This window comes from Phycodurus eques, chromosome 10 (assembly GCF_024500275.1).
Source record: "Phycodurus eques isolate BA_2022a chromosome 10, UOR_Pequ_1.1, whole genome shotgun sequence".
In the NCBI taxonomy this organism is placed as follows: Eukaryota; Metazoa; Chordata; class Actinopteri; order Syngnathiformes; family Syngnathidae; genus Phycodurus; species Phycodurus eques.
In genome coordinates this window covers 23984598-24008513 of record NC_084534.1, presented here as the reverse complement: position 1 = coordinate 24008513, position 23916 = coordinate 23984598, and the positions used below count along the sequence as shown (strand labels likewise).

General features: G+C 41.9%; 1 protein-coding gene across 4 annotated transcripts in view; it reads left to right on the top strand.

Moving 5' to 3' along the window:
- The window catches only part of ephb2b (eph receptor B2b), a 134982-nt gene extending 111405 nt beyond the window's left edge, over positions 1-23577 (top strand). The window contains exons 6-16 of one of the 4 annotated variants that reach the window (XM_061687166.1): positions 1711-1835; positions 5484-5646; positions 8094-8202; positions 8936-9000; positions 11950-12063; positions 12155-12402; positions 16133-16348; positions 17133-17282; positions 18142-18335; positions 19989-20144; positions 20424-23577. In XM_061687166.1, coding sequence (XP_061543150.1) covers positions 1711-1835; positions 5484-5646; positions 8094-8202; positions 8936-9000; positions 11950-12063; positions 12155-12402; positions 16133-16348; positions 17133-17282; positions 18142-18335; positions 19989-20144; positions 20424-20532 — 1649 coding nt within the window. In that variant the 3' untranslated portion in view covers positions 20533-23577. Of the gene's footprint in view, positions 1-1710; positions 1836-5483; positions 5647-8093; positions 8203-8932; positions 9001-11940; positions 12064-12154; positions 12403-16132; positions 16349-17132; positions 17283-18141; positions 18336-19988; positions 20145-20423 lie in introns of all 4 variants that reach the window. The other 3 variants (XM_061687164.1, XM_061687165.1, XM_061687163.1) reach the window with 3 other exon arrangements.
- The last annotated feature ends 339 nt before the right edge of the window (positions 23578-23916 follow it).

Sequence of the window (23916 nt, the reverse complement as noted above, 5' to 3'; positions counted from 1 at the left end):
CACAACTTTACGGATTGTCGGCAAGGTCATGAGTCATTTTAAATAACTCCAAATGAAAGTACGTTGTCGTGTTCGCAAGGTGTCAAGGGGAAAATGTTTTAGTAGACAACAGACAGCACAAGCACTTTGAGAATAATGAGAGCTACAATTTGATACAAATACTCCTTAGGCCATGTCATAAGTACATACACGAACAGGCAGTTATCATCTGCCTCATGCAACTGGTGCTTCCAACCACAGACATCTTGCTTTGTTCCACAGAAAAGTGACAAAACAATATCAGAGACACGGCGAAACAAGGTCTACATTCTTATCCTCGCACTCTGACAAAAGATAAGATCTATCTAGCTATCCCGCGCACACGAGAAAGCCAACATACAGTATGCAGCTGCGCGGTCCGTTATTATAGCTTATAGAATTGTGCGGTTGCTGTCGCTTTCTGCTCAGTAGAACACACGTCCCAGGGACTCTGAGGGGAGCCACTGTGTGGGATCGTGTGCGCATTCGGTAGGGGGTGCGGCTGAACATGCCGACTGACTTGTATCCATAAATCTTTCCCGCCACCCCTCCTGTTGGTGTGTCCCGCATGTGCTGTTTTAACTTGTGACTCCCTCGGCTTGACGCTGACCCGCAGTGCCCTGAACTAATCGTAATGGCCACCGAAGGCGTTGACGTGATGGTGTTTGTAGCTTGCCGAGTGCACGGAGCTTGCAGGTCACCAGCCACCCACCAAGATGTAAACGTCAGTCCCCACTGATCGTTATGGAATTGACATTTGAGCGTATTTCACATCCGGAAGATTTTAAAAACAAGTGCATTTAATATACAGGTGGCACAATGAAATATTGGTTAACACGTCTGGCTCACAGATCCGAGGTTTTGGTGTTCAAATCTCCATGCAAACTCCACGCCTTCCTGCGTGGAGTTTGCATGTCGTCCGTGCTTCCATCGGTTTTCTCCGGGTACTCCGGCTTCCTCCCACATTGCAAAAACATGGCTTAGCTTTGGATGTTCGCCCTACCAAGCTGATCATGTCATGAGCGGAGAAATTCGGCATGGGGGTAGTTCTGATGTAAATTAGTGCAGGAAGTGCAGAAAGACTTGCTAACAGACGCATTTTCAGAAACAGGCAAAAAATAAAGGATTTGCTGTATTTGGTTGTTTAATTTCACTCTTTATAGCTGGCCAGAGACTCCAGACATTCAACCTTTTGTGTACAAACAACTAAAAAGTACATTTTCCATTTGGAAAACGTCCCACTATAAATGTGTGCCAAAAGAATGTCATCATTTTGGCTGATACAATACCAAATGTTTGTTTAAATTCCACACATTGTATGGATGTGAGTTTTACCTGTGAGTTTTACCTACCGTCGTGTTGGTCTTCCTCCCTTTTGAATGGAGGAGCAGCTGTGTCTTTTCCAAGGGAAGACCGGCAATCTAAGCAGAGGGCGGGGGGGAACGATAAAACATAATATCCAAGCACGGAAAACCACTGCTACGGCACTTCAAGCTGATATTTAGAGAGAGGAAAATACAGCGACAGCTAAATTAAATAACAATGCCTCTTTGTTTCTGTTTGTTTGTTGAGTGCACCTGTAGCGCATGATGGGTGGTGATTATTACAATCAGAATGATGTGTTCAAATCGGAGCGGGTCTACTGCAAGTGTTTGAATCAGCAATAATATCAACTCTGTTCTATACCCACAGCGCCGTCCACCGTGTCCATCATGCACCAAGTGAGCCGCAGCGTGGACAGCATCACTCTGTCCTGGTCTCAGCCCGACCAGCCAAATGGAGTCATCCTGGACTATGAGCTGCAGTACTACGAAAAGGTAAACATTTATCTGCTGTTCTCATTGGGAAACATGCTGCACTTTTTCTTATCCTCGTCCAATACTGTCCATTTCTTATATGCACTTAGCGGATGCTACGTTAGAACACCTCCAAGTCCAATGCCGTGCTTTTCTCGTGTAAATATAAGAAATGAGCCTCAGCAAACTGCTACCACAATAATAAACATATAGTTCACTATTATGTCAATTAGCTGTAACAAATAAATCCTCCAAAATGAAAAACTGAAATACCATAAGTATTCAGACCCTTTGCTCCATATTTAGTAGAAGGACCCTTTTGAGCTAATACAGCCGTAAGTCTTTTTGGGAATTATGCCGCGAGTTTTTCACACCTGGATTTGGGGATCATCTGCCATTCCTCCTTGCAGATCATCTCCAGTTCTGTCAGGTTGGATGGTGAATGTTGGTGGACAGCCATTTTGAGGTATTTCCAGAGATGATCAATTGGGCTCTGGCTGGGCTATTCAAAAACAGTCACAGAGTTTTTCTGAAGCCACTCCTTCGGTATTTTAGCTGTGTGCTTAGGGTCATTGTCTTTTTAGAAGGTGACCCTTCGGCCCAATCTGAGGTTCTGAGCACTCTGGAGAAGGTTTTCGTCCAGGATATCCCTGTACTTGGCCGCATTCATCTTTTCTTCAATTGCAACCAGTCTCCCTGTCCCTGCAGCTGAAAAACACCCCCGCTGCATGATGCTGCCACCACCATGCTTCAGTGTTGGGACCGAATTGGACAGGGGATGAGCAGTGCCTGGTTTTCTCCACATATGCCACTTAGAATTAAGGCCAACAATTTCTATGTTGGTCTCATCAGACCAGAGAATCTTATTTCTCACCATCTTGGACTCCTTCAGGTGTTTTTTAGCGAACTCCATGCGGGCTTTCATGTGTCTTACACTGAGGAGAGACACTTCCGTCGAGCCACTCTGCCATAAAGCCCCGACTGGTGGAGGGCTGCAGTGATGATTGACTTTCTAGAACTTTTGCCCATCTCCAGACTGCATCTCTGGAGCTCAGCCACGGTGATCTTTGGGTTCTTCTTTACCTCTCTCACCAAGGCTCTTCTCCCCCGATTGCTCAGTTTGGCCGGACGGCCAGCTCTAGGAAGGGTTCTGATCGTCCCAAACGTCTTCCATTTAAGGATTATGGAGGCCATTGTACTCTTAGGAACCTTAAGTGCAGCAGAATTTTTTTTGTAACCTGATCAGAAGAAGTTAAATATATGTCACAGCAAATGGTCTGAATACTAATGGCTGTGTGATATTTCAGTTTTTCTTTTTCAATAAATCAGCAAAAATGTCAACAATTACGTTTTTTTCTGTCAATATGGGGTGCTGTGTGTACATTAATGAAGAAAAAAATGAACTTAAATGATTTTAACAAATGCCTGCAATATAACAAAGAATGGAAAATGTAAGGGGGTCTGAAAACATTCCGTACCCACTGTATTATAATATGTATTTTTTTTTTTTTTTAATGCACATTAAACTAGAGGCACAATAGATTCCCAAAACAGGTACAACGATGACTTGAGTAAAATATTCACTCTACATTCATAATTCTCCTTAAAGGAGACTTGCATTTTATTTTCACTTTTTAAAACCGTTCCCAGGTGTTCTAATCACGTGTGTGAAATACTTTTGTCAAAAAACCCAAGAATGAAGAATTTTAAAAATACCCCTGAAAATGCAAGCCATCAGTCTTTCATCTTTGGAGTTTATTTATCCAAAGTATTGTTTGTTTGTTTTTTCATTATATGCTAGTTACAAATCAGGCTAGAGTTCACCTTGAAGTATGAATACGCATGTAACAAATCCAGAAGTTGTAAATGCTTACTTTGATAAAAGACAAAACCTGATTCCATAGAGGATACTATTAGATTGTGCAGCCCGCTAGTGTATTATTGAGTGTCCTCACATAGACAGAACTACAGAGATGAAACCACAACGGTCTCTGCAGTAGAGTTGCCCAAGAGACTCGTGGGCAAAACAAGACTGCACGACTGCGTGTCGGCTTTCTTTTTTTTTTTTTTTTTTTTTTTTTTGACAAGCAGCATTTGTTCTCGTAGGAGCACCCTCGGTCTAGTAGCGGTATTCGTGCACTCGCAGGCGTATACAAACAAGGGTAGGCACACAAGACAGGGGAGGGCTGTCAACACGATCGTCTGGGGCCCCCCACCGTGGCCCACGAGTGCACGCTGAGTGACGCCCGGGCTGATGGGAAGCAGCTCAGACGAGGCTCAGATGTGTCAGCATCCACAACGAGATGGCTCTGATGGTCACAAGACCCGCGAATGACACCGGTCACTGCACTTTGCACTCTATACAGCGGCACCTTGACTTGTGTATTGAATTTGTTCCGTAACCGAGCTCGTAACACAGACTTATTTTGTACAGTGGTACCATGAATACGAGTGCCCCAGATTTTCAATTTACAGGCTGTTGCTTGTTTGATTTTTATGCTTTGTGTTTGCGAGGCAAGATTTGGCTCAACTTTCAGATTCACCGCCACTTGAGTGAAGAAGAAGGAAAAAAAAAAAAAAAGGTGCTTTTAAAGTTACTGTGTTGCCCTCACATGTGGGCTAGGAGAGCCACAGTTGCCGATGCACTTCCAGCCAACTATTCGATGGGACAATCAGTCAAAATGAGAGCACTCGCAAGGAGCTGCTGTAAGCTAGGGCTGTCACTATCGAATCTTTTTACAATCGATTATCCTACAGATATCTCGTCAAATATTTGAGTAATCCAACATGCATTATTCTAATTTATGAGGGCTGGACTTCTACCCTTAAAATGCATATGCGTATGCATGAGTGTATGGTATAAACTCTTTACAGAATTCGAGACAACAAAATCGCAAAATGATTAGCATTCGTGATTAGCATTAGCCCACTAGCAATTACCATTTTAGGTGGAAAAATAAAAGGCTCACTTCCATTCAGCTCACTCATACATCATGTTATATGTACATTACACATCTAATAGCGTCTTAAAGATCACTTACAAACACTTCTCCGTCGTTTGGGGTGTGCTAATATGCTTTTATTAATATTTGTTATTGCCTCGAGGCAGACATTTTTCCGTCAACCAATTTTGTGTTTGACTTAGCAGAGTTATCCAATTTTCTTTCACAACCCTACTGTAAGCTAAACGTCACGTCCAGACACCCACAAGAAGACCAACCGGCGATGTTCCTGATGTCTCTCACTAGGCCACACCCCTCAAAGGCACACATACAAATTCCTTGTCTGGCAATAGATCATACTGTAGCTAGCCTCCAAAAAAAAACTACCAGTCTTACAACTAGTGTATTTATACTGCCTACACATAGAGAGTTTGTATTTGTGTATTTCTTATTTTAAGCTAAACGTACTCATAACCAGCAATACAATTCCAATATAGTACTATATGAAGATTTTTAAGAAGAAAATGCTAGATGCACGTGAAATGCTTTGTATAAAAAGTCCCCGGTAACAAGTCATATCTTGGTAGACAACAAGCATATTTGATTTAATCTTGGTTAAATCCAGTGTAAGAGCGCGACAATGTCAGTCACGACGCTGACCAAATAATATTTCAGGTAACGTTGACATTGACGCTCATGATGGACGAACTAATTCCTTCCACTTCAGGACCAGTCGGAGTACAACGCCACCATCGTCCGGAGCCAGACCAACACGGCGGTCATCCGGGGCCTCAGACCGGGGAGCATCTACGTCTTCCAGGTCCGAGCGCGCACCGTCGCCGGCTTTGGACGCTACAGCGGCAAACTCTACTTCCAGACCATGACGGAAGGTGAGGAATCAAAAGGAATTCTCTTCAATAGATAATCAATGTAAATAAATAAGTGTTTTGTTGTTGGTGGTGGTGTGACCTATTACATTATTCAAACAATAAACAGTGCGGAATGTCTATGGTCAGTTTCAGATTTTGCCCAATGTGGCGATTCCATTTGTACGAGTTGTAGAGGTGTAACCAACATGAAAACCAAAGAGTTGTCCATGTGTGAAAAACTGTCAGCTGGGGTAAATAGTGATTGTCTATGACCATGTGTTTCATTCAAAACGCTAAACCAGGGGTGTCAAACGTACGGTCCGCGGCCCAGAACTCGCCCGTCATAGGGTCCAATGTGGCCTGTAGGGATAGCGAGCAAATCAACTACAATTTTTTTAAATTCAAAGTAACTGTTGTAGCTAATTTTGTCCACTGAAGCACGCACTGACGACCACTTACCACTTAAATGACATTCTGAAATTGCCTGCTACTTAGGATTTGACCCCTGATATCGCTGCACGAAAAGATGCCAAGTTTCAGGAGCAAAGTAAACCTACTTTATATAAAATGCAGTGCCACCTTTGCACTGTGAGGAACACAGTTCTGTTAAAATAAATAACTGCAATATTTTAATATTTTAAGCCACTGAATATTGCAAAATGGCTGCAGGTTGTACCCCGCTTCTCTCGCCAGAAGTCTGCTTGGATCGGCTCCAGGTCACCTGCGACCCTAATGACAAGCGCTATAGAAAATGGATGGATAAATGATACACAGGGAATTCGAATAGCCAGTAGCGGCCGTGTGCCTTCAAGTCTAGCATGAAGAATAAGTTATCGGTTTTCTCCACTTCTCTCTTCCCTATGCTGAAGCAGGAACATATTCATTACACTACATCGCTCATGTAGGTTAATGTTACAACCATTCGTGGCTTTTCCCTCTGAAAAGCTCATTTCCTTCAGCCCGCAGTTCCCAGGACCGCCATTAGCTCGGAACATCATACATCAACTTACACACACACGCACATACCTCTCAGCACAAAAGCTTCTTAGTGGTGATTTTACAGTCAAGTCAAACACAGCATTATTTATTGTTTCGCGGCTGATTTTTGCGGTATGGATTTCATGTCCACTTTAATGTCACCCCCCGGGGTCAGGCGCATTCAAAGGGAGAGCAGGACCAGCGAGATGAGCTTCAGTGGTTCTCCTTGTAAAAATTCCAAATTTTTGTTGTGAAATTACAAATTCATTTTTATCATTACTAGTTCTTTTTGTGAACATAACTTCTTCCTTGTACAAATTATAAATAATTACAACTTTTGTCTTTGAGTATTTTTCCTTGTAAAAATTGTCTTTTTTTTCTCGTAAAATTACAGCTTCTTTCATTTTAATTACAGCTGTAACAATTTTAACTTTTGTCATGAAATTACCATTTTTTAAATTTCATCATGACTTTCATCTTGCAAAAATAACAACTTTTCTTGTAAAAAAAATCAACTGTAATTACAACTTTAAAATTATTCTTCTAAAAATTTATTTTTTCTCATAAACTTACGACTTTCTTTTAAAATGCTGACATTTTCCCTGTAATAAATATTTTCTTTCCCCATAAAATTACCACTTGTTTTATTGTAAAAAAAAAAAAGTTCTGACTTATTTCTTGTAAAAAGTATATTTTCTTTAGAAAATACTATATAAGTGACAGCATATATGCTTAAAGAAAAGTTATAGAAATTAATATATTTTCCTTTTTTAAAATGTGACTTGTTTCCCATAAAACAACAACAACAACTTTCAACTTTTTCTTTTAAAATTTACATTTTTCTTTCTTCAACTTTGTGTTGTAAAAATATGATTTTTTTTTGGTCATGATTCTGACTTTGTTCCTTTTATAATTACAGCATTCACCTTTTAACTAGTAAAAAAAAATCTTCCTTTAAAAAATTCCTTGTACAATTACATCCTTTTTTTTTTTGCAAATACAAATTTTTTTCTTGTCAGGTTTTTATACTTATCTATCAATCTAATACTACTTTTTTTTGGTATTTATAAAAAAAAAAAATTCTTGTAAAATTATAACTTCCTTTCCGTGAAAATAACTTTTTTTCCTTGTAAAACTTTTTTCTTTCAAAACGTTTTTCCTCCTATAATCAACCATTTTTCTTTTTCTCGTGACAAGGATGAATTAAACTATTTTTAAAAATACCACTTTTGTGATTAACATCAGTTTTTTTTAAATTACCGCTTTTTTTTCTTGTAATATTTGCACTCTTGTAAAAAGAGTAATATTTAAAAAAAAAAAAAAATATTTAATTAATATTTGCACTCTTGTAAAAAGAGTGCAAATATTATTAAAATAAATATTATTATTATTATTATTATATTATTTTTTGATGAATGCGTCTGTCTGTCTGTTTGTTTGTTTGTTTGTCTGTTTGTTTGTTTGTTTGTTTGTTTGTTTGTCCCCCGCAGCCGAATACAACACGAGCATTCGCGAGAAGCTGCCCCTCATCATCGGCTCGGCGGCCGCCGGCCTGGTCTTCCTCATCGCCGTGGTTGTCATCATCATCGTCTGCAATCGGTGAGCCTCTCGCCAATTCAAATGTTTTATTATTGCTTTTTTTATTATGTTTTATTCAGCCACAAGCTGTAGTATCGAGACTGTAATAAGAAACAATTCTATATATTTCGGTATCGATATTTTTTCCCCCACTACGATTGTAAGCTAGGGGTGGGGATTGCCGACTAACTCACGATACAATATTATCCTAATACATCAACTATGATACAAAAATGTGGACATAAAAACAAAAAAAATGACGTTAGCTGTGACGACGCCCACACCAACGCAACTGTCCGACTTTTAAATGTTATGGTGGAGCGTCGGTTCACAAAATTAACAAAACGGGTCTAGCCTGCCTCCTCACAGTTACACCAAGTGCAGCACTGGATTTGCGCTAGTCACAAAAATAGAGCCCTAGGAGTTAAAATTACTACCGGTAATAATTCCTTATCATTACCTTTTCCCTCTTAATACTGCAACTCAATTCCTCTGACATTTTGACTAATTCTCCCTGTCTATTCTTGTGTTGTTTTTCCCTTTTAGTCTGGCTCTCATACGCCTTTGTAGCTTCACACTGAGCGCAAGAAAAAAAGTGTACACTTGCAAGCCAGTCAAGTACCTCACAGTTTTGAAACTGTGGATATGCCATTGGGTGTGGGGGGAGGGGGGTTGGGGGGAGCATGTACCCCCACCCCTTCCCTCCACTCTGTCTTTCCACCAGCACTAGAGTTCTTTGTCTCTCCCCCAGAAGGCGTGGCTTCGACAGGGCCGATTCCGAGTACACGGACAAGCTGCAGCACTACACCAGCGGCCACAGTGAGTAAACCACCCCCCACTTTCCCCGGGGGCCTCGTTTACTGCGTTGAACACTGCGCCCCGGAAACCCCTCCCCTTCTTCTGGAACACCTGTCACCATGGCTACCGTCTCACACCGTCGGCCGCCGTCAGCGATCCCGCCTCACGCCTTTGCACACCTGTCTCCATGGCTACCATCTCCCCACCGAAAGCCCCACCCCGGCTTTCCGGCGAGTAATCCCGCCTGTTGTCGGAGGGAGGGTTTAACGTCCACGTTTGTGCCCGTGGTCCACGTTCTCATCGTTAACTCGAGCCTTTATTGTGGAAGTAGGTCAGCCCCTCGCTCACGTTATAACGGCATTAGCGAGCTAATGCCACGCGAGTCATTTGCCACTGATAAAATATTCAAAAGGCTCTTCGACTCGACGTAAAGCCTCCACCGCGCAACTTATTGGGGGTAATAAAGCGAGAATAAATCCTCAAGATCGCCACTGAAGACGTTTTGGCTTCTTCATATTAGAAATGCTGCAATTTATTAAAATTTTAAGTGGGTCTTAATTTTTTTTTGGGTGTGTGCCATGCTTTAAAGGTAAACACGGCTTTAAAAGGTCATAACTGGTTCCGTATTAAATGATGATGCTGTTAGTTAAGGTTAGCTAGTGCGCATCTTGGGCTGGATTTATGCTGCACGGTGACAAAAGTGGCACATTTGGGATATGTGTCATGGCAGTGCAAAAGAAAACCGCATGAAATATTCATAGTCTTCCAAATGTAGTTAAAACTTAAATTTATGATTTTTTGTTTTTGGGGGGCGAGAATTAGATATTTCTTCTCATAAAATGACCAAATAATGCTTATAAAATTCTGACTTTTTCCTCCTAAAAGATACGTATTCTTCTCATAAAAATTACAACTTACTGCTTTTTAAAATTAAGATATTTCTTTGTAAAAAAAAAAAAAAAAACGTTCTTTTAACAGTAAGAAAGTAAAAAAAAAAACATTTTTTTTTAATTACAATGTAATTCTTTTTAAAGTGTTACTTTTTCTTGTAAAATGTATGACTTTGTTTCTTTTGAAAATTACACCTTTTTGTACAATGGCAGCCTTTCTTAATCTTTTCAGATTGTGACTTTTTAATGTTAACATTAGGAGTTAAAATTACATTTGAGATATGCATCATGGCAGCGTAAATACAAGAAAGTATGCATGAAATCGACATTTTCAGATCGGAATAAAAATCAGAATGTGAATACAGGTTTTTAAAATGACTTTTTTTTCATTTTTATTTTTCATTTTCACAAAATGACAATATAATCTTTTTGAAGTTATTACTTTTTCTTTTTAAAAAAAATAATAATAAAAAATCCCCTTAAATTTATACTTCATTCTTTTAAAATCATGACTTGGTCAAAATTTGGAAGAACATAACCACAGTCATATCAGCTATGTATCACTTGTAATGTACATGGAAATAGATGGATATTTGCATTCAATTGGAATTGGGCACTTGGACCTGCAGTGTAAAAATTTCAGCGTGTGTACAGAGAGAAACGATTCAGTGCGCGGCTAGATTCCCTCCATCTGACATTGCGAGCCTCTCGTGGCTCCGCAGCGGCCCGGGCACGAGCCCCACGTCCACTCGAGCAGCCTGTGGGCCCGACACGGAGGTGAGAGGCAAATAATCGGATTTCAAACTCTGCAACGTTTCATTCGGCAGACCGTTAAAGGCCACATTAAGCCAATTTACCTGGCAGTGGGGCTTAGGTGAGAGCGAGAGGTGAGTGAGCCGCTCCACTGTGATAACAGCCCACGGGAGACAACACAAATATATATTTATATTTCAACCTTCATCGCACATTATTACTGCTAAGAGGCCTGAAGGGGCCGTGTCCTTGCTGGCTAAATGAGCTCGCAGCCTCCAAGCTCCAATGGAGCACGTCTGCAAGCATTCAGATGATTCCTCCACCCCCCCCACCCCCCCAAAATAAATGACAGATGCTAACCCTTTCCTAGTCACTGATGGTGTTGTGGTGCATTCGGCTGACTTTGGTGCGGGCAGGGTGGGTTCAGTTCCCACTCAGTGACGGTGTGAATGCGAGTACGAATAGTACCCCGTGTCTATATGTGCCCTGCGACTGACTGGCGACCAGTTCAGGTTGTAGTCCGCCTTTCGCTCGAAGTCAGCTGGGATGAGCTCCAGCGCCCCTGAACAGGATAAGCGATATTGAGAAAGGATGGATTTTCATGTGTAGTGCAGTACAGCAAGTACACTTCATTTTCCTGGACCACTAGTGGCACGATGAGGCTAAACGACTATGATAGTTGAGTCAACGTCGACTAATCGATTACTTTAATATTTATTTTCCAGTCTTGCTGTGTAAAAAAAAAAAAAAAGTGTCCTCAATTCAGTACAACATAGTTCTCAGTCTTTGCACGTGTTTTCAGCAATTATCTTCAAACTTGAACAATGTATGTAGAAACAAATCACGGAATTCCTTCTACAGGGTCTTTGAAATTCTTATTTTTCTCATGTGACAATTTTTAGCAAGCAAATTGGTATTTTTTTCACTGATGTTGTACTTTTACAACATCAGTGAAAAAAATACTAAAAAGAAAAAAATACTAAAAAGTACAACATCAGTAATACAATATTTTCTGAGTCACTGTTTCATCCGCCGTTTGCTGTCTTTGATTGCAGGGAAGGATAAGTGCTCAAATTCGGCCTGATTATCAGAAAATTTGTACACCGCTTTTGCTCCTCTGTTGTGAATAAATGTAACACCCCTCCCCTAAAAAAACTTCCATCCTGCTTGGAAATCCATGAAATTTGGAGGTTCCAATCAAGAATGTTCCTCTCTGGTCCAGCAGGTAGCAGCAATGCATGATACAAGCCTGTTTCCGACTGAATTCTTCAACGTGCAGGAACCAGATATGTTAGTGTCTCTCTCCCTGTTTTCCAAGTGACTCCAGGAATGAAGATCTATATTGATCCGTTCACATATGAGGACCCCAACGAGGCCGTGAGGGAGTTCGCCAAGGAGATTGATATATCCTGCGTGAAGATCGAGCAGGTCATCGGTGCAGGTAATGAGATGCGAGGTGAAAACAAAATCTAAATCAAATCAATCTCGCCCGTCGACGCGGGACAAACGTGTTGGCTTGCCCGTGCCCGCAGGAGAGTTCGGCGAGGTGTGCAGCGGAAACCTGAAGCTGCCCGGCAAGCGAGAGATGTTCGTAGCCATCAAAACGCTGAAGACGGGCTACACGGAGAAGCAGCGGCGGGACTTCCTCAGTGAGGCCAGCATCATGGGGCAGTTCGACCATCCCAACGTCATCCGCCTGGAGGGCGTGGTCACCAAGAGCAGTCCCGTCATGATCGTCACAGAGTTCATGGAGAACGGATCTCTGGACTCCTTCCTCAGGGTGAGCGAGGAGAAGAACCAATTCGTCCGTCACGTGATGCAATGCGGCAAAAACAGGGAAAAAAAGACTTTTTAGAAACATGTAAAACAAAGAGAAACATAAAAATACAATTAAAACAGCGTACAGTGCAAGAAAGGTCATTTAAAAGTGCTAATGCTCTAAAAAGCATGAGAAAAAAGAATCGTTTTTAACCCGGACTTGGGGATGACGTCACTTCTGTTGGCAACTATAAATTATAAATATTTATTGAAAGGGAAGTGATGGCGTTAATAATGAGATATAAAAAAGTGTTCTTTGTTAAATGGACAGTTAAAATACTAGGTTACACTTAAGAATTGAAAAAAAGAATGAATAAATCAACTTGGCACGCTTAAAATACCAAATGTATTTTTAAATTATGTGAGGGAAAAAAAATCCCATGCTAAACATTTTTGGTTTATTTTATGTGAAAAAGAACTCATCTGAGTGATACATTTCCACGAGACTCCTTTTCTATTCTGGATAATGAAGCCGTTTCATTATATATGTAGATTACACTTCTTAAGTCATATAAAAAAAAATTATCTTTAATCTTTTTAGTTTTTTACTTGGGTAAATTTGACCTGCACGTTGTGTCAACAAAGCAACACCTCACGTTTGTGTTTTCTCTGAGGTCACTCCGGCGAGTTTGAGGCAAGCCGGGCAGGTATTTTTTGCAAGCATCACGGCGATGAAAGTCCACGCAAAGGGCGGCACATAATGTGTAATTGCCAGGGTGGGTGCCATGCATAATGTATGACGCTTAATCGCCGGCACGGGGAGCTTTCGACGTGACGTGAGGAGAAGCGTGAGGCGAGGCTAACGAGCAGCAAAGCGTGAAAGACAAGTAGGCTACTGGAGCACTGGCGCAGACTGCTAATATGGACGCCCGCGTTCCCTCCCTCACGAGCGCCATCCTCCGGAATCGGCACGGCGGGCCGAGGTGGGAAAATGTGCTCACACTCTGTGCTTAAGTAGAAGTACACAAACTTGAGGAAAAAAATCTTGTAAAAATAGAAGTAATGATTGAACTTCGATACTGAAGTGAATAAGTTAAAACAAAATATGTTTTTTGCGTTTTAAAATAGAATTTTAAAATGTAGCATACAAAATATAATTTTTAAAAAAAGTATAATTTTCATTGTGCTATCTTTCCAAAATACAGTGTATATATAAACGGTGGCCAGAGATGGTAAAAAAGAACGGCAAAAGTACAAGTACTTATTCTACTCCTATACGTAATTAAAGGTAAACATTTATTTTTACTGTCAATTATATGCAATACCCGTTTTGCTAACTTGGCACAACGAGAACATTAAAAATGTCTCTACAAACAAAATAGTTTCCCTCTTTTGTTAACTTACTTACGTATTTGTACTAAAAAAAATAAATAAATAAAAGTGCATGTTGTTGTTTAGGAGCTAGTGAGCATTGGTGCGACTTTCATACTATTAAAGCAGTGTTAGCTAACAATAAGTGCTCAATTAGCTAATTATAACAACTGAAAAAAGCGCACCTCGGTTATATGTGCTTTTTCAGATTAGACAGAATTTTTTGAAAGCTGGTGGTTTCAAGGCTTGCACAAGACAATGCATTCACCATGGGTCATTCTTGTACCCGACAACATCAAACAATTTTCTGGAATAATGCTATGGATGGGGAATATCTTGCTTCTCCAAATCTGTTGCCGCTGTCGTTAATGCCCCTCGGTTCGAGTTCCTCTATGTCGCCGGTGTACCTGTTTTGAACACCTTATAAGACCCCAAGATCTCAACCGCAGCTCTCTTTTTTTACGTTACTGTCGTCAATCACGGAGGTTGAGAAAAGTAATGACCCTATTTTGACAAAGCAAGGAGTAGAAAGTACATACATTGTGTCTGATTTCAAATGTAGGGAGTAAAAGTAAAAAGTTATCAGAAAAATAAATACTCAAGTAAAATGCAGATATCCAAAAATCTGTGGTGGCGAGGTACTTGGGGGGGGCGGTGCTGCACAGCTGCACCGCTTGCTCCAGACACCACGCACGCCGCGTTAAAGCACTTTATCAAATGGTGGAGGTGGGGGGTGAACAGCTGTAGACAGGCCTCCAGACCGAGCTTAACGGTGGCTCGGCCTGCAGAGAGCACTTAAAGACAAACTTCTCTCTTGCTTTCTGTCTTGTGGTGCCTTTTTTATGGCATATATGATAGTAATCTTTGCGCGCTGAACTTTGATGGATTTGGTTTCTGGTGATGATAAAGTGTCATAAATAATCATAATAATGACCGTAATGTAGTATGACTGAGATTTTAAATCATTTTTATAGTAGTTGTCAGGAAAAATCAACATTTGATCCACCAGCACGCTCTAACTCCATCCAATAATAACATTTTGCCCTTCTTATGTGACTCTTAGAGGAGAAATTTATTTTTAAATCTTTTTACAATTTAAAGCAAAAAAAGGTCTCTGACATTCTTTCATGAAAATACACAAGGGATAAAGCACATTTAATATCCACTTGTCCCAGTCTGGTTGTAATCATTTGGTTTTTGGGGGGTGGTTCTGTCTCACACAAATGCCGACTGTGGCTTTTGTAACCATGACAACGGAGCAGAGCTAGGGCATTGCGACAAAGGGAGGGTTACTCCTTCTTGACGTGATCGCTACATTCACTGACTTTTCTGACCACTCTAGTCATTTTTTTTTTCTAAACGACTATCAACAAATCTAGCAACTTTTTTTCATGCATCCAGACTGCAAATGAATAGTGCTAGTGTGAAGGCACAACTGACTAATTTAATTATAAACCCCCACCATAAGGCAAGTGCTGATGAAAAATTAGATAGTATTTTGCATTTATTGTATTTTACCACTTCACCAAGCCAAATCAATTAGCGTCGTGAATCATGCGCGGACATGTCACCAAACACAAATAATCTCATGTCGCATGTTGTTGTTGAAAACCTAGTGAGTATTAATTGGATGGGATTCAGAATGGAGCTTTGAGGTACACCACAGTTGGAAGATCTTGAAGATTGTTTTTCAGTGCCCTGGTAAGAAATGGCTCCCGCGTCGACAATTTAACCCAACATTCTAATATGTGCCGCTTATGGGAAACTAACGCTGTGCAGTGTGGAGCTTTAAGGTACGCCACAGTTGGAAGATCTTGAAGATTGTTTTTCAGTGCCCCGGTGAGAAATGGCTCCCGCGTCGACAATTTAACCCAACATTCTAGTATGTGCCGCTTATGGGAAACTAATGCTGGTAACGCTGTTAGCTAATCTGTGCTAACACTGCAGCTCTACAAACCTTTTGAATTCAGTGTCTGCTTCCGTGCAGTCCAGCCATCACTTGAAAGTGGCTCTGGAGCTTTACCTAACCAAGCTTCCGACTCATGGGCGGAGAAACTCATGTGGGCTGTTTTTTATGCAAACTAGCCGAACTGTGAGGACACATTTTCAGAAAGAGGCAAATAACAAAAGATTTATCTGATTGTTTAATTTCACTATTGTTAGGTGGGCAGGCACAGCAGAGATCCAACTATTTGTATAAAGGACACAAAATATTTTCCATATATGCCCTTTGAGTGAAGTGTTAATAGTAATATTTAAACATATCATTACATTATAATTGTCATCATTCTTTAGCGGGAACATGCTTGTGAGTGTACATTACTGTCTGACCCAGTGCCTGTTATTTTGTGACGTTTTGCGTTGTCGTGTGTTCCATCCAGCAAAACGACGGCCAGTTCACCGTAATCCAGCTAGTGGGAATGCTGCGGGGCATCGCCTCGGGCATGAAGTACCTGGCTGACATGAATTATGTGCACCGTGACCTGGCTGCCCGCAACATCCTCGTCAACAGCAACTTGGTGTGCAAGGTGTCTGACTTTGGCCTCTCACGCTTCCTGGAAGATGACACATCAGACCCCACCTACACCAGTGCCCTGGTGAGAAACAGCACCCTCGTTTATTATTATTCTTCCGCTGATGCATCGCTATTTTGGGGGCCTCAATCTTATGTATTTTAGGGCGTCCCCAACACGACATTCCCAAATTCACTCAGTATGACCCCCTAAAAAGTTATAAAATACTGTATCATCCCCTCACACCAATTTTGCCAATCAATTGATTTGATGGGGAAAGAAATCTAAATAAGATAGAAAGACACTCAGGAGCATGCTGACTTATACCAAGGCTGAACCATCCTTATTTGGATAAGCGCCTGATAATACACTTTCAGAGATGCTCTTGTATGGATCTGTATTTTCTCATGATTTTCTCATAATTCCAATGTTGAAAAATATTAGATCCTCAAGAAAATCAAACGTGTTCTTCATCGTGTGTCCTCACGGTTGCTCAAGGTCCTGTGATAATCTAGGAGGTAGCTATTTATTACACTGACTAACGAAGAAAGAAATTATGAAAACCTCATTGGTGGAAGTAATTAGAGTGTAAGTATAATTAGATGGGACTCGGGATGGAGTCTTGAGGTATGCCACAGCTCGAATATGTTTTTAAGATTGTTTTTCATCATAATTGTTGTGCATTTTAAAACATGTAATTATCTTTTACATTTCCACTCATGCTCTTCTACCTTGTAAACTGCTCCCCACCCTCTTTGTCCTCTTCCTGTATTTCTTTTGAAATGTTTTGCTCCCAGGTGTTTTAGTGCATCCACATCCCAGTTTAAATTACCATCTACGCTAATACTTTTACATTTTGTGCGCGCAGGGTGGGAAGATCCCAATCCGGTGGACAGCGCCCGAAGCCATCCAGTACAGGAAGTTCACCTCAGCCAGCGATGTGTGGAGCTACGGGATCGTCATGTGGGAAGTCATGTCGTACGGGGAGAGGCCCTACTGGGACATGACCAATCAAGACGTGAGTAGCTGTGCTCATCTACAAGCATTTACTACGCCCACTCCAGCAAACATATTTAATATCGGACCTCCGTTTTACAGTCGCAGCAATGTGGCCCATCATTGCTCCAAACAGCAGTGTGGCTTTCATGTGATAAATCCATCCAGCCACCGCACAGATATAATCAGATTATTTGAAAATGCTCAGCGGCGCTCAGTAGACAATTTCTGCTCTCGACTGGAGCCTCAATTTCTCCCTCTGGGTAGTGGTGGGAAGAGTGCAAATTATGGAGGACCGAGTGTGGAGACAATGAGAATATTTTGAAATTGAATGTGAGAACGCTAATGTGCTAAGAGAGGACAGAGGACCTCAGCTGCTATCTTATTAGTAGTTCCAGATAGCACCTGTTCTCCATTGGGGTCCTTATTTGGACGTCTCCTGAATGAGATTAATCTGGTTTTGAATTGGGGCTTCTTTAATGCCCCCCCGTAATTAACAGGGATGAGATTGTGCATCATTCCACGTCGTTCCGCACAGTTAACCAAGCGCCACCATAGTGTGCCCCTAATCAACCGAGCAAGCAATCAATTACCGGTTCACACTTTTGAGGCCAATGTGATGTCACCCCTGCTAGCACAGGAGAGTCTGGATGACATAGCAAATAGAAATAACATCTCTTTAATGACAGCACATACAATGCAGGGTGTAGTGAGTTGTAAGTCTGGTGTCTCCTTTTGGAACACCACACAAACAAAAGCTGTTTTCACACTCCCCATCAAAGACAGCGTTTTCTTGGCTTTTCTCCTGGCTTTTTATCTGTGTCGTCCTTTTGTGTGTCTCTTGTTGTCAAATGTCCCTTCTGTATCCCCCATCTCTTCAGGTCATCAACGCTATTGAGCAGGACTACCGGCTGCCGCCCCCCATGGACTGTCCTAGCGCGCTGCACCAGCTCATGCTGGATTGCTGGCAGAAGGACCGCAACAACCGGCCTAAATTCAGTCAAATCGTCAACAATCTGGACAAGATGATCCGCAATCCCAACACCTTGAAGGCCATGACCCCGTTATCCTCAGGGTGAGTCAGACCACTTAAAGAATTGGGTGCTTCAGTGTCAGTTGTTTTGTTTTTTGTTTTGACATCACAGACTCTTGAAGTCTTTTTTTCTCAAGTGTGGTTTGCAGACACCAAGAAACCCTGAGTGGCCTATGAGTGACTTGCCTGTGTTAATTCTAAATATTTTATTATCTTTGATGAGAACTTTTGGCAAAGAGTTCCTTCTTTAGTTCCACTGTCATCATTACCAATTTGTTTGTTGGCTTATTATCAATGATAACCTTGTGAGAAGCTACAAACACAAAAAATAGTGAGGGAAAAAAAATTACCAAATCACTTTTTTTGTGTTGATCTACCCTTGAACCCAATTTCCAGAGGAATTCTAGATCAATTTCCATATTGTTTTACTGTCTAAACATTCTATTCCTGCCATTCCACTGTATACAGCTGATGAAGTATATCATCCTTTTGTTAATGGGTATTTGGAGAGTAGGATGACGCAGTTGTTTTTGAGGGGGTATTGGTCCTTAATAAAAAAAAAATCAATTGAGAAACACTCCCCCATTTCACACTGCCTTGCTGGCAAACTGGTGCATCGGAGACATAACGACAGGTAGGCATTTGGTTTGCCTGTCCCTTTCAGACAGAACTCGCTGAAGTGTGCATTCACACAGCCACTGTGGCTTCACATATTTGGATAACGGGACGTGTGGGGACGTCGACGAATCGCTTTCTTCACAAACGTGCATGGGCAATGAGTCTCGAGTGTTAAACGTCACATTCTGGTTGTGACCCCTTACTCACAGGCCACATTGCTGTCGGAAATCAGCAAATGTGCGTGTCAAAACGTTTGTCCTGAGTACGTAGTGCATCATGAGCCCTGTATACACTGCCTTCTCATCGAATTGGTGCATTTGAGGCGTGACGGGAGAGACTGTTATTCATCCGTCCGTCCCTTTCAAACGGAAGTCGCCAAAGCCGAACATTGGTGAGCCATTGGTGCTTCACGCATTCAGAAAACTAGATGCATGGGAACGTTAGCCACAGTTGTTTTCAACACAAAGGGGCACGGGTGGTGACTCGAGGGTGTTAAACCTCATACTTTGGTCGCAGCCACTTAGACACAAACTGTGTTACGCCTCTGATACTACGTCAGAAGCCGGCAAATTTGCGAGTCGACTTCCTTCCACCCATCCTGCATGAGTATATTACACAATGGACAGCGAGCCGAGAAAAAGCTGGCTCTGATGGCCAGTGTGAATGTGGTTACTGATCGAGAAGAATGCAGTTTTGGTTTTTAGAACTCTTTCAAATCCTTCCCACGAACGACAAATGTTAATCCAGAATTGAGGCCCTTGTGCACATCCAAAACATTCCCGATTTTCCACACACGTCCAGTAGAAAGAACGCTGCCTTCCTAAAAAGCTCAGCACCTCATTTGGAAAATCCATTTTAGAAGGAAATGAGTTTGGAAAACGTAGTTTGATGAATGGGGCCTGCGGGATTGTTCCCCAGGCCGTGAGAACGTGATGCAACCAGCGGCTCCAGAAGCAGTCGCAGGTGGTCCGCGTAACTACTGCGATGTGAAGAGCCATCACATTTCCGCCATCATTCATCCTAATGCATCCTGCCTGTGTGCCCCCCCCACCACACCACCCCACCCCCCTATCTCAGTGTGCATCTGCCTCTGCTGGACCGCAGCATCCCGGACTTCTCCAGCTTCAGCACGGTGGACGAGTGGCTGGACGCCATCAAGATGGGCCAATACAAGGACAACTTTGCCAACTCTGACTTCACCACTTTCGACGTGGTTTCCCAGATGACGATGGAGTAAGTGACAGTCTGTTTGTTGGGGGGCTGACAATATGGTAAATGAATAATATTTCAGTAGTCCTCTCTCATGTGAACATGCACAAGATGTCCACTGTACAAAGGTTCACTTTATGAAAAAAAAACAATGTTAGCCACAGCTGCTACATTGCTAGCATGACTTATTCGTAATTGAGTGTTGCTATACACTATATGTTATCTGCTCTTCGCTGATGTACCCAACAAAGTGACCTCCGAGTCCTGATACATCCTGATAAAACGGTTTTCTAACTGCAACAGTGACATCCTACGGGTGGGCGTGACGTTAGCGGGCCATCAGAAGAAGATACTCAACAGCGTCCAGATGATGCGGGCCCAGATGAACCAGATCCAGTCAGTGGAGGTCTGACGTTACACCGAGCAGAGTGACGGTCCGGGGAGGGCCAGCCGGGGGTCTCTGGGGGGCCCTCCCCCCACACCGCCCCCGGCGGGCGCCGAGGACGGAGTGGATGCTTGTTGGTGTGACCCCACCTCTTCCTCGACACTTTCCCTTCCCTCACCCAACTCTCCGTTACTCCCACCTCACCATCCATCCAAAGTTCTGGAATTCAGAACCACGGGACCCCCAAAACGAGTGACCAGCAACACTTACTTCTATTCTTCTTCCACCGCTTTTCATTGATGCTTTTGGTTTGTTCTCATAATTTTGTAAAGAATTTTGTAAGGAAAAAAAAAGTTGAAAAAAAGTTGAACAAGGAAAGGAGTTTATCGACATTTAAAGACATTATAAGGTTGTACACTAGATGAGTAGGAGAGCTACCCTTTAAAAGGGCGAGAAACAAAAAAAAGAAACCAACGATCCTGTCAATCCCGGAAGACGGGCTGAGGACGTAGGAACCATTAAATGGACCTTTTGGCACAGACTGACTGCAGGAAAATCTCAAGAAAGGAAAAAAAAAAAAAAAAAACATCCTTAATTTTTTCAGTATGGTGTGAAATGTTGTGTTGAAGATTCCCAGCATAGACAACATTATTTTTACCTCGCTCTTTAGTGGACATATCAAGGACCACTTCACAGGGCTGACTCACTTGACCAACCCCGCCCACCCAACCACCCTCTACCCCTCCTTCCCGCGTCGCAAAGCATGCTGGGTAAACTGACTCATATGCGTAGCGGCCCGCTATGCTCCATCCATCCATCCTCTTTCTTCTTCCACTCACTACACACACACACACACACACACACACAAATAGACTTTACAATCAGGTGGATGCAACGTGTTCTATTTCTGCAATTTGCAATTTGTGTATGCATATTATTGAATTGTTCTGATTTTATTTTGGGGTTTTGTTCTGCAAAGAGTTGAGAGAGAGAAAAAAAAACGCTTGGGATCTTCCATCGGTGCTTTGAGTTTGATGAAGAAAAGCTGCACAATCATGTAGATAAACAACATCCCCTCAACCCCTTGGAGAAGATATACTTTGCTTCAATGTTTTGAGCTGTCAATCTTTGTCAGTGTTGACGTCGTAGCGGGGGAAAACATGGCGTCCGAAAACGCCGCCTGCCTCTTCCCAGGTGAACAGGGTCTGGAGTGTGAAGGTCCAGCTGGGATCAATCTCTCACGTGCTGTCTGGTTCTTCCCCCACCACCCTCTTCCACACATCACTGACCCCCCCCCCACTCCTACGCCTTGGAACCTCTTAAACAGGGTACACGCATACCGATTTTTCACATCTGAACTGATTTTGAAAATGTGCGAGACCCACACATGATGTGGAAAAATTTGGCAAGTGTGTGCTCACTGTTTTTATAGTGTGTGTTGTACTCCACAACAGCAACACAGGACACCTCACACATAAGAATATCTCCACCGACAGTAGCGGTTCTCTATGTCTGTTGTAGTACCAAGACTGACCTGTGAGAGGCAGTACGGTGCCACAGGGCATCCCGATAGATGGAAGATACGAAGGAGATGAAAGAGTAGTAGAAATGTGGCTTCCTAATTGACTATTGTTCTGTTTCACTTCACAATCATGGAGTCTGTGGATCATCTAACCTTGGCATGATCACACCCATAAGAATTTGCAGTCATAAATATTGAACAGGTTTGACATTTACGATAGAATCAGCGCCAAATTGAACACCTTAATATACAGGGTGATTGAAAAGTAACTCCCTATTTTAAAATACTTATAATTTAGTCATATGCTGTAATATTTTTCTCAAATGTTTTGTGTATGTTCCATGATTACTGGTTGTTCTATCAAACCAATGACTTTGGAAGAACTTGAAGGGTGAATACTAGAAGTTATGTCTTCCATCCCACAAAGTTCTTTGTGAAATCAGTTAATGCGGTTCCCAGGCAGTTTGAGAAACCGGTGGCTAATGCTGGCACCCATATCGAATTTTAAATAAAACTCCACGCAATACACTTTCTTCTCATATTCATTTCTTGTAAGAATTATAGTTCAGAAATAAATTACAAGTACTTAAAATAGGGAGTTACTTTTCAATCATCTGGTATATTAACATCCTGTGTAGCTGGATTTTGCCTTTTCATGCATTATTCACTTAAAATGCGTTCATATAAAACATACTGAAAATAATGGGGACCTAGGAAGGAGCTTTGGGGTACTCCCAGTTTTGGTGTAGATAAAGGTGTGAATCAAATAATATTTTTAAATTTCAACATGTATTGTTTGAAATGTAAAACACAATGAAAATGTAAGGCGGGACGGTGGACGACTGGTTAGCACATCTGCCTCACAGTTCTGAAGACCAGGGTTCAAATCCCCGCCCCGTCTGTATGGAGTTTGCATGTTCTCCCCGTGCCTGTGTGGGTTTTCTCCGGGCAATCCGGTAACCTCCCACATCCCAAAAACACGCTTGGTAGGTTGATTGGAAACTCTAAATTGCCCTTAGGTGTGAATGGTTGTTTGTTTCTATGTGCCCTGCAGTTGGCTGGCGACCGGTTCAGGGTGTACCCCGCCTCTCGCCCGAAGATAGCTGGGATAGGCTCCAGCACGCCCCCGCGACACTTGTGAGGATAAGCGGTGCAGACAATGGATGGATGGATAGATGAAAATGTATCTGATTTGTGGGAATCCTCATAATAATTCAACATTTACGATGGTCGGCAGAAGCATCAAGGATCAGGGAGAAAAAAATCACTAACACACCACAGGATAATGGCTCAGGATCTTTTTTTTTTTTTTTTTTTTTTTTTAAGATATCGGGCCCCTGCTTACTTTGATTGAAAGGGGGGGGGGTGCTCAAATTCAGGCAGATTATCTGTATGTGGGTACCACACTTTAGTTGTCTTTGGAACAACGCAGCCATTTTCATTTACCAACTATTTTTACAGGCCAGTGGATCCTGGTCGCATTTCATCTGAAGAATTAAGTATTACCGCATTGAGTATTTATCTTTTATGATTTAAAGAGAGAGAGCGAGAGAGAAAATACGGAGCCCCCCTGGTGCCAAGGTATGAGAAAAATAAAATTCATTGATAATCTGTTCCCTCAATTTAGTAATCCGTTCCCTCAGTTTAGTAAACTGCACCCTCAGTTTAGTCATCTGTACCCTCAGTTTAGTAAACTGTACCCTCACTTTAGTAATCCGTACCCTCAGTTTAGCAAATGTCTGGGGCTCCGTATACCTACATATATCTGTCAAGTGAAGTAAATTCTATTTGTATGTTATATTCTTACTCGTGTGAATTCTGTGTATAAATTGTCATGTCGTGATATATCCTACATCCCATTTTTTCAACTGAAAGGCGATATTGCTGTA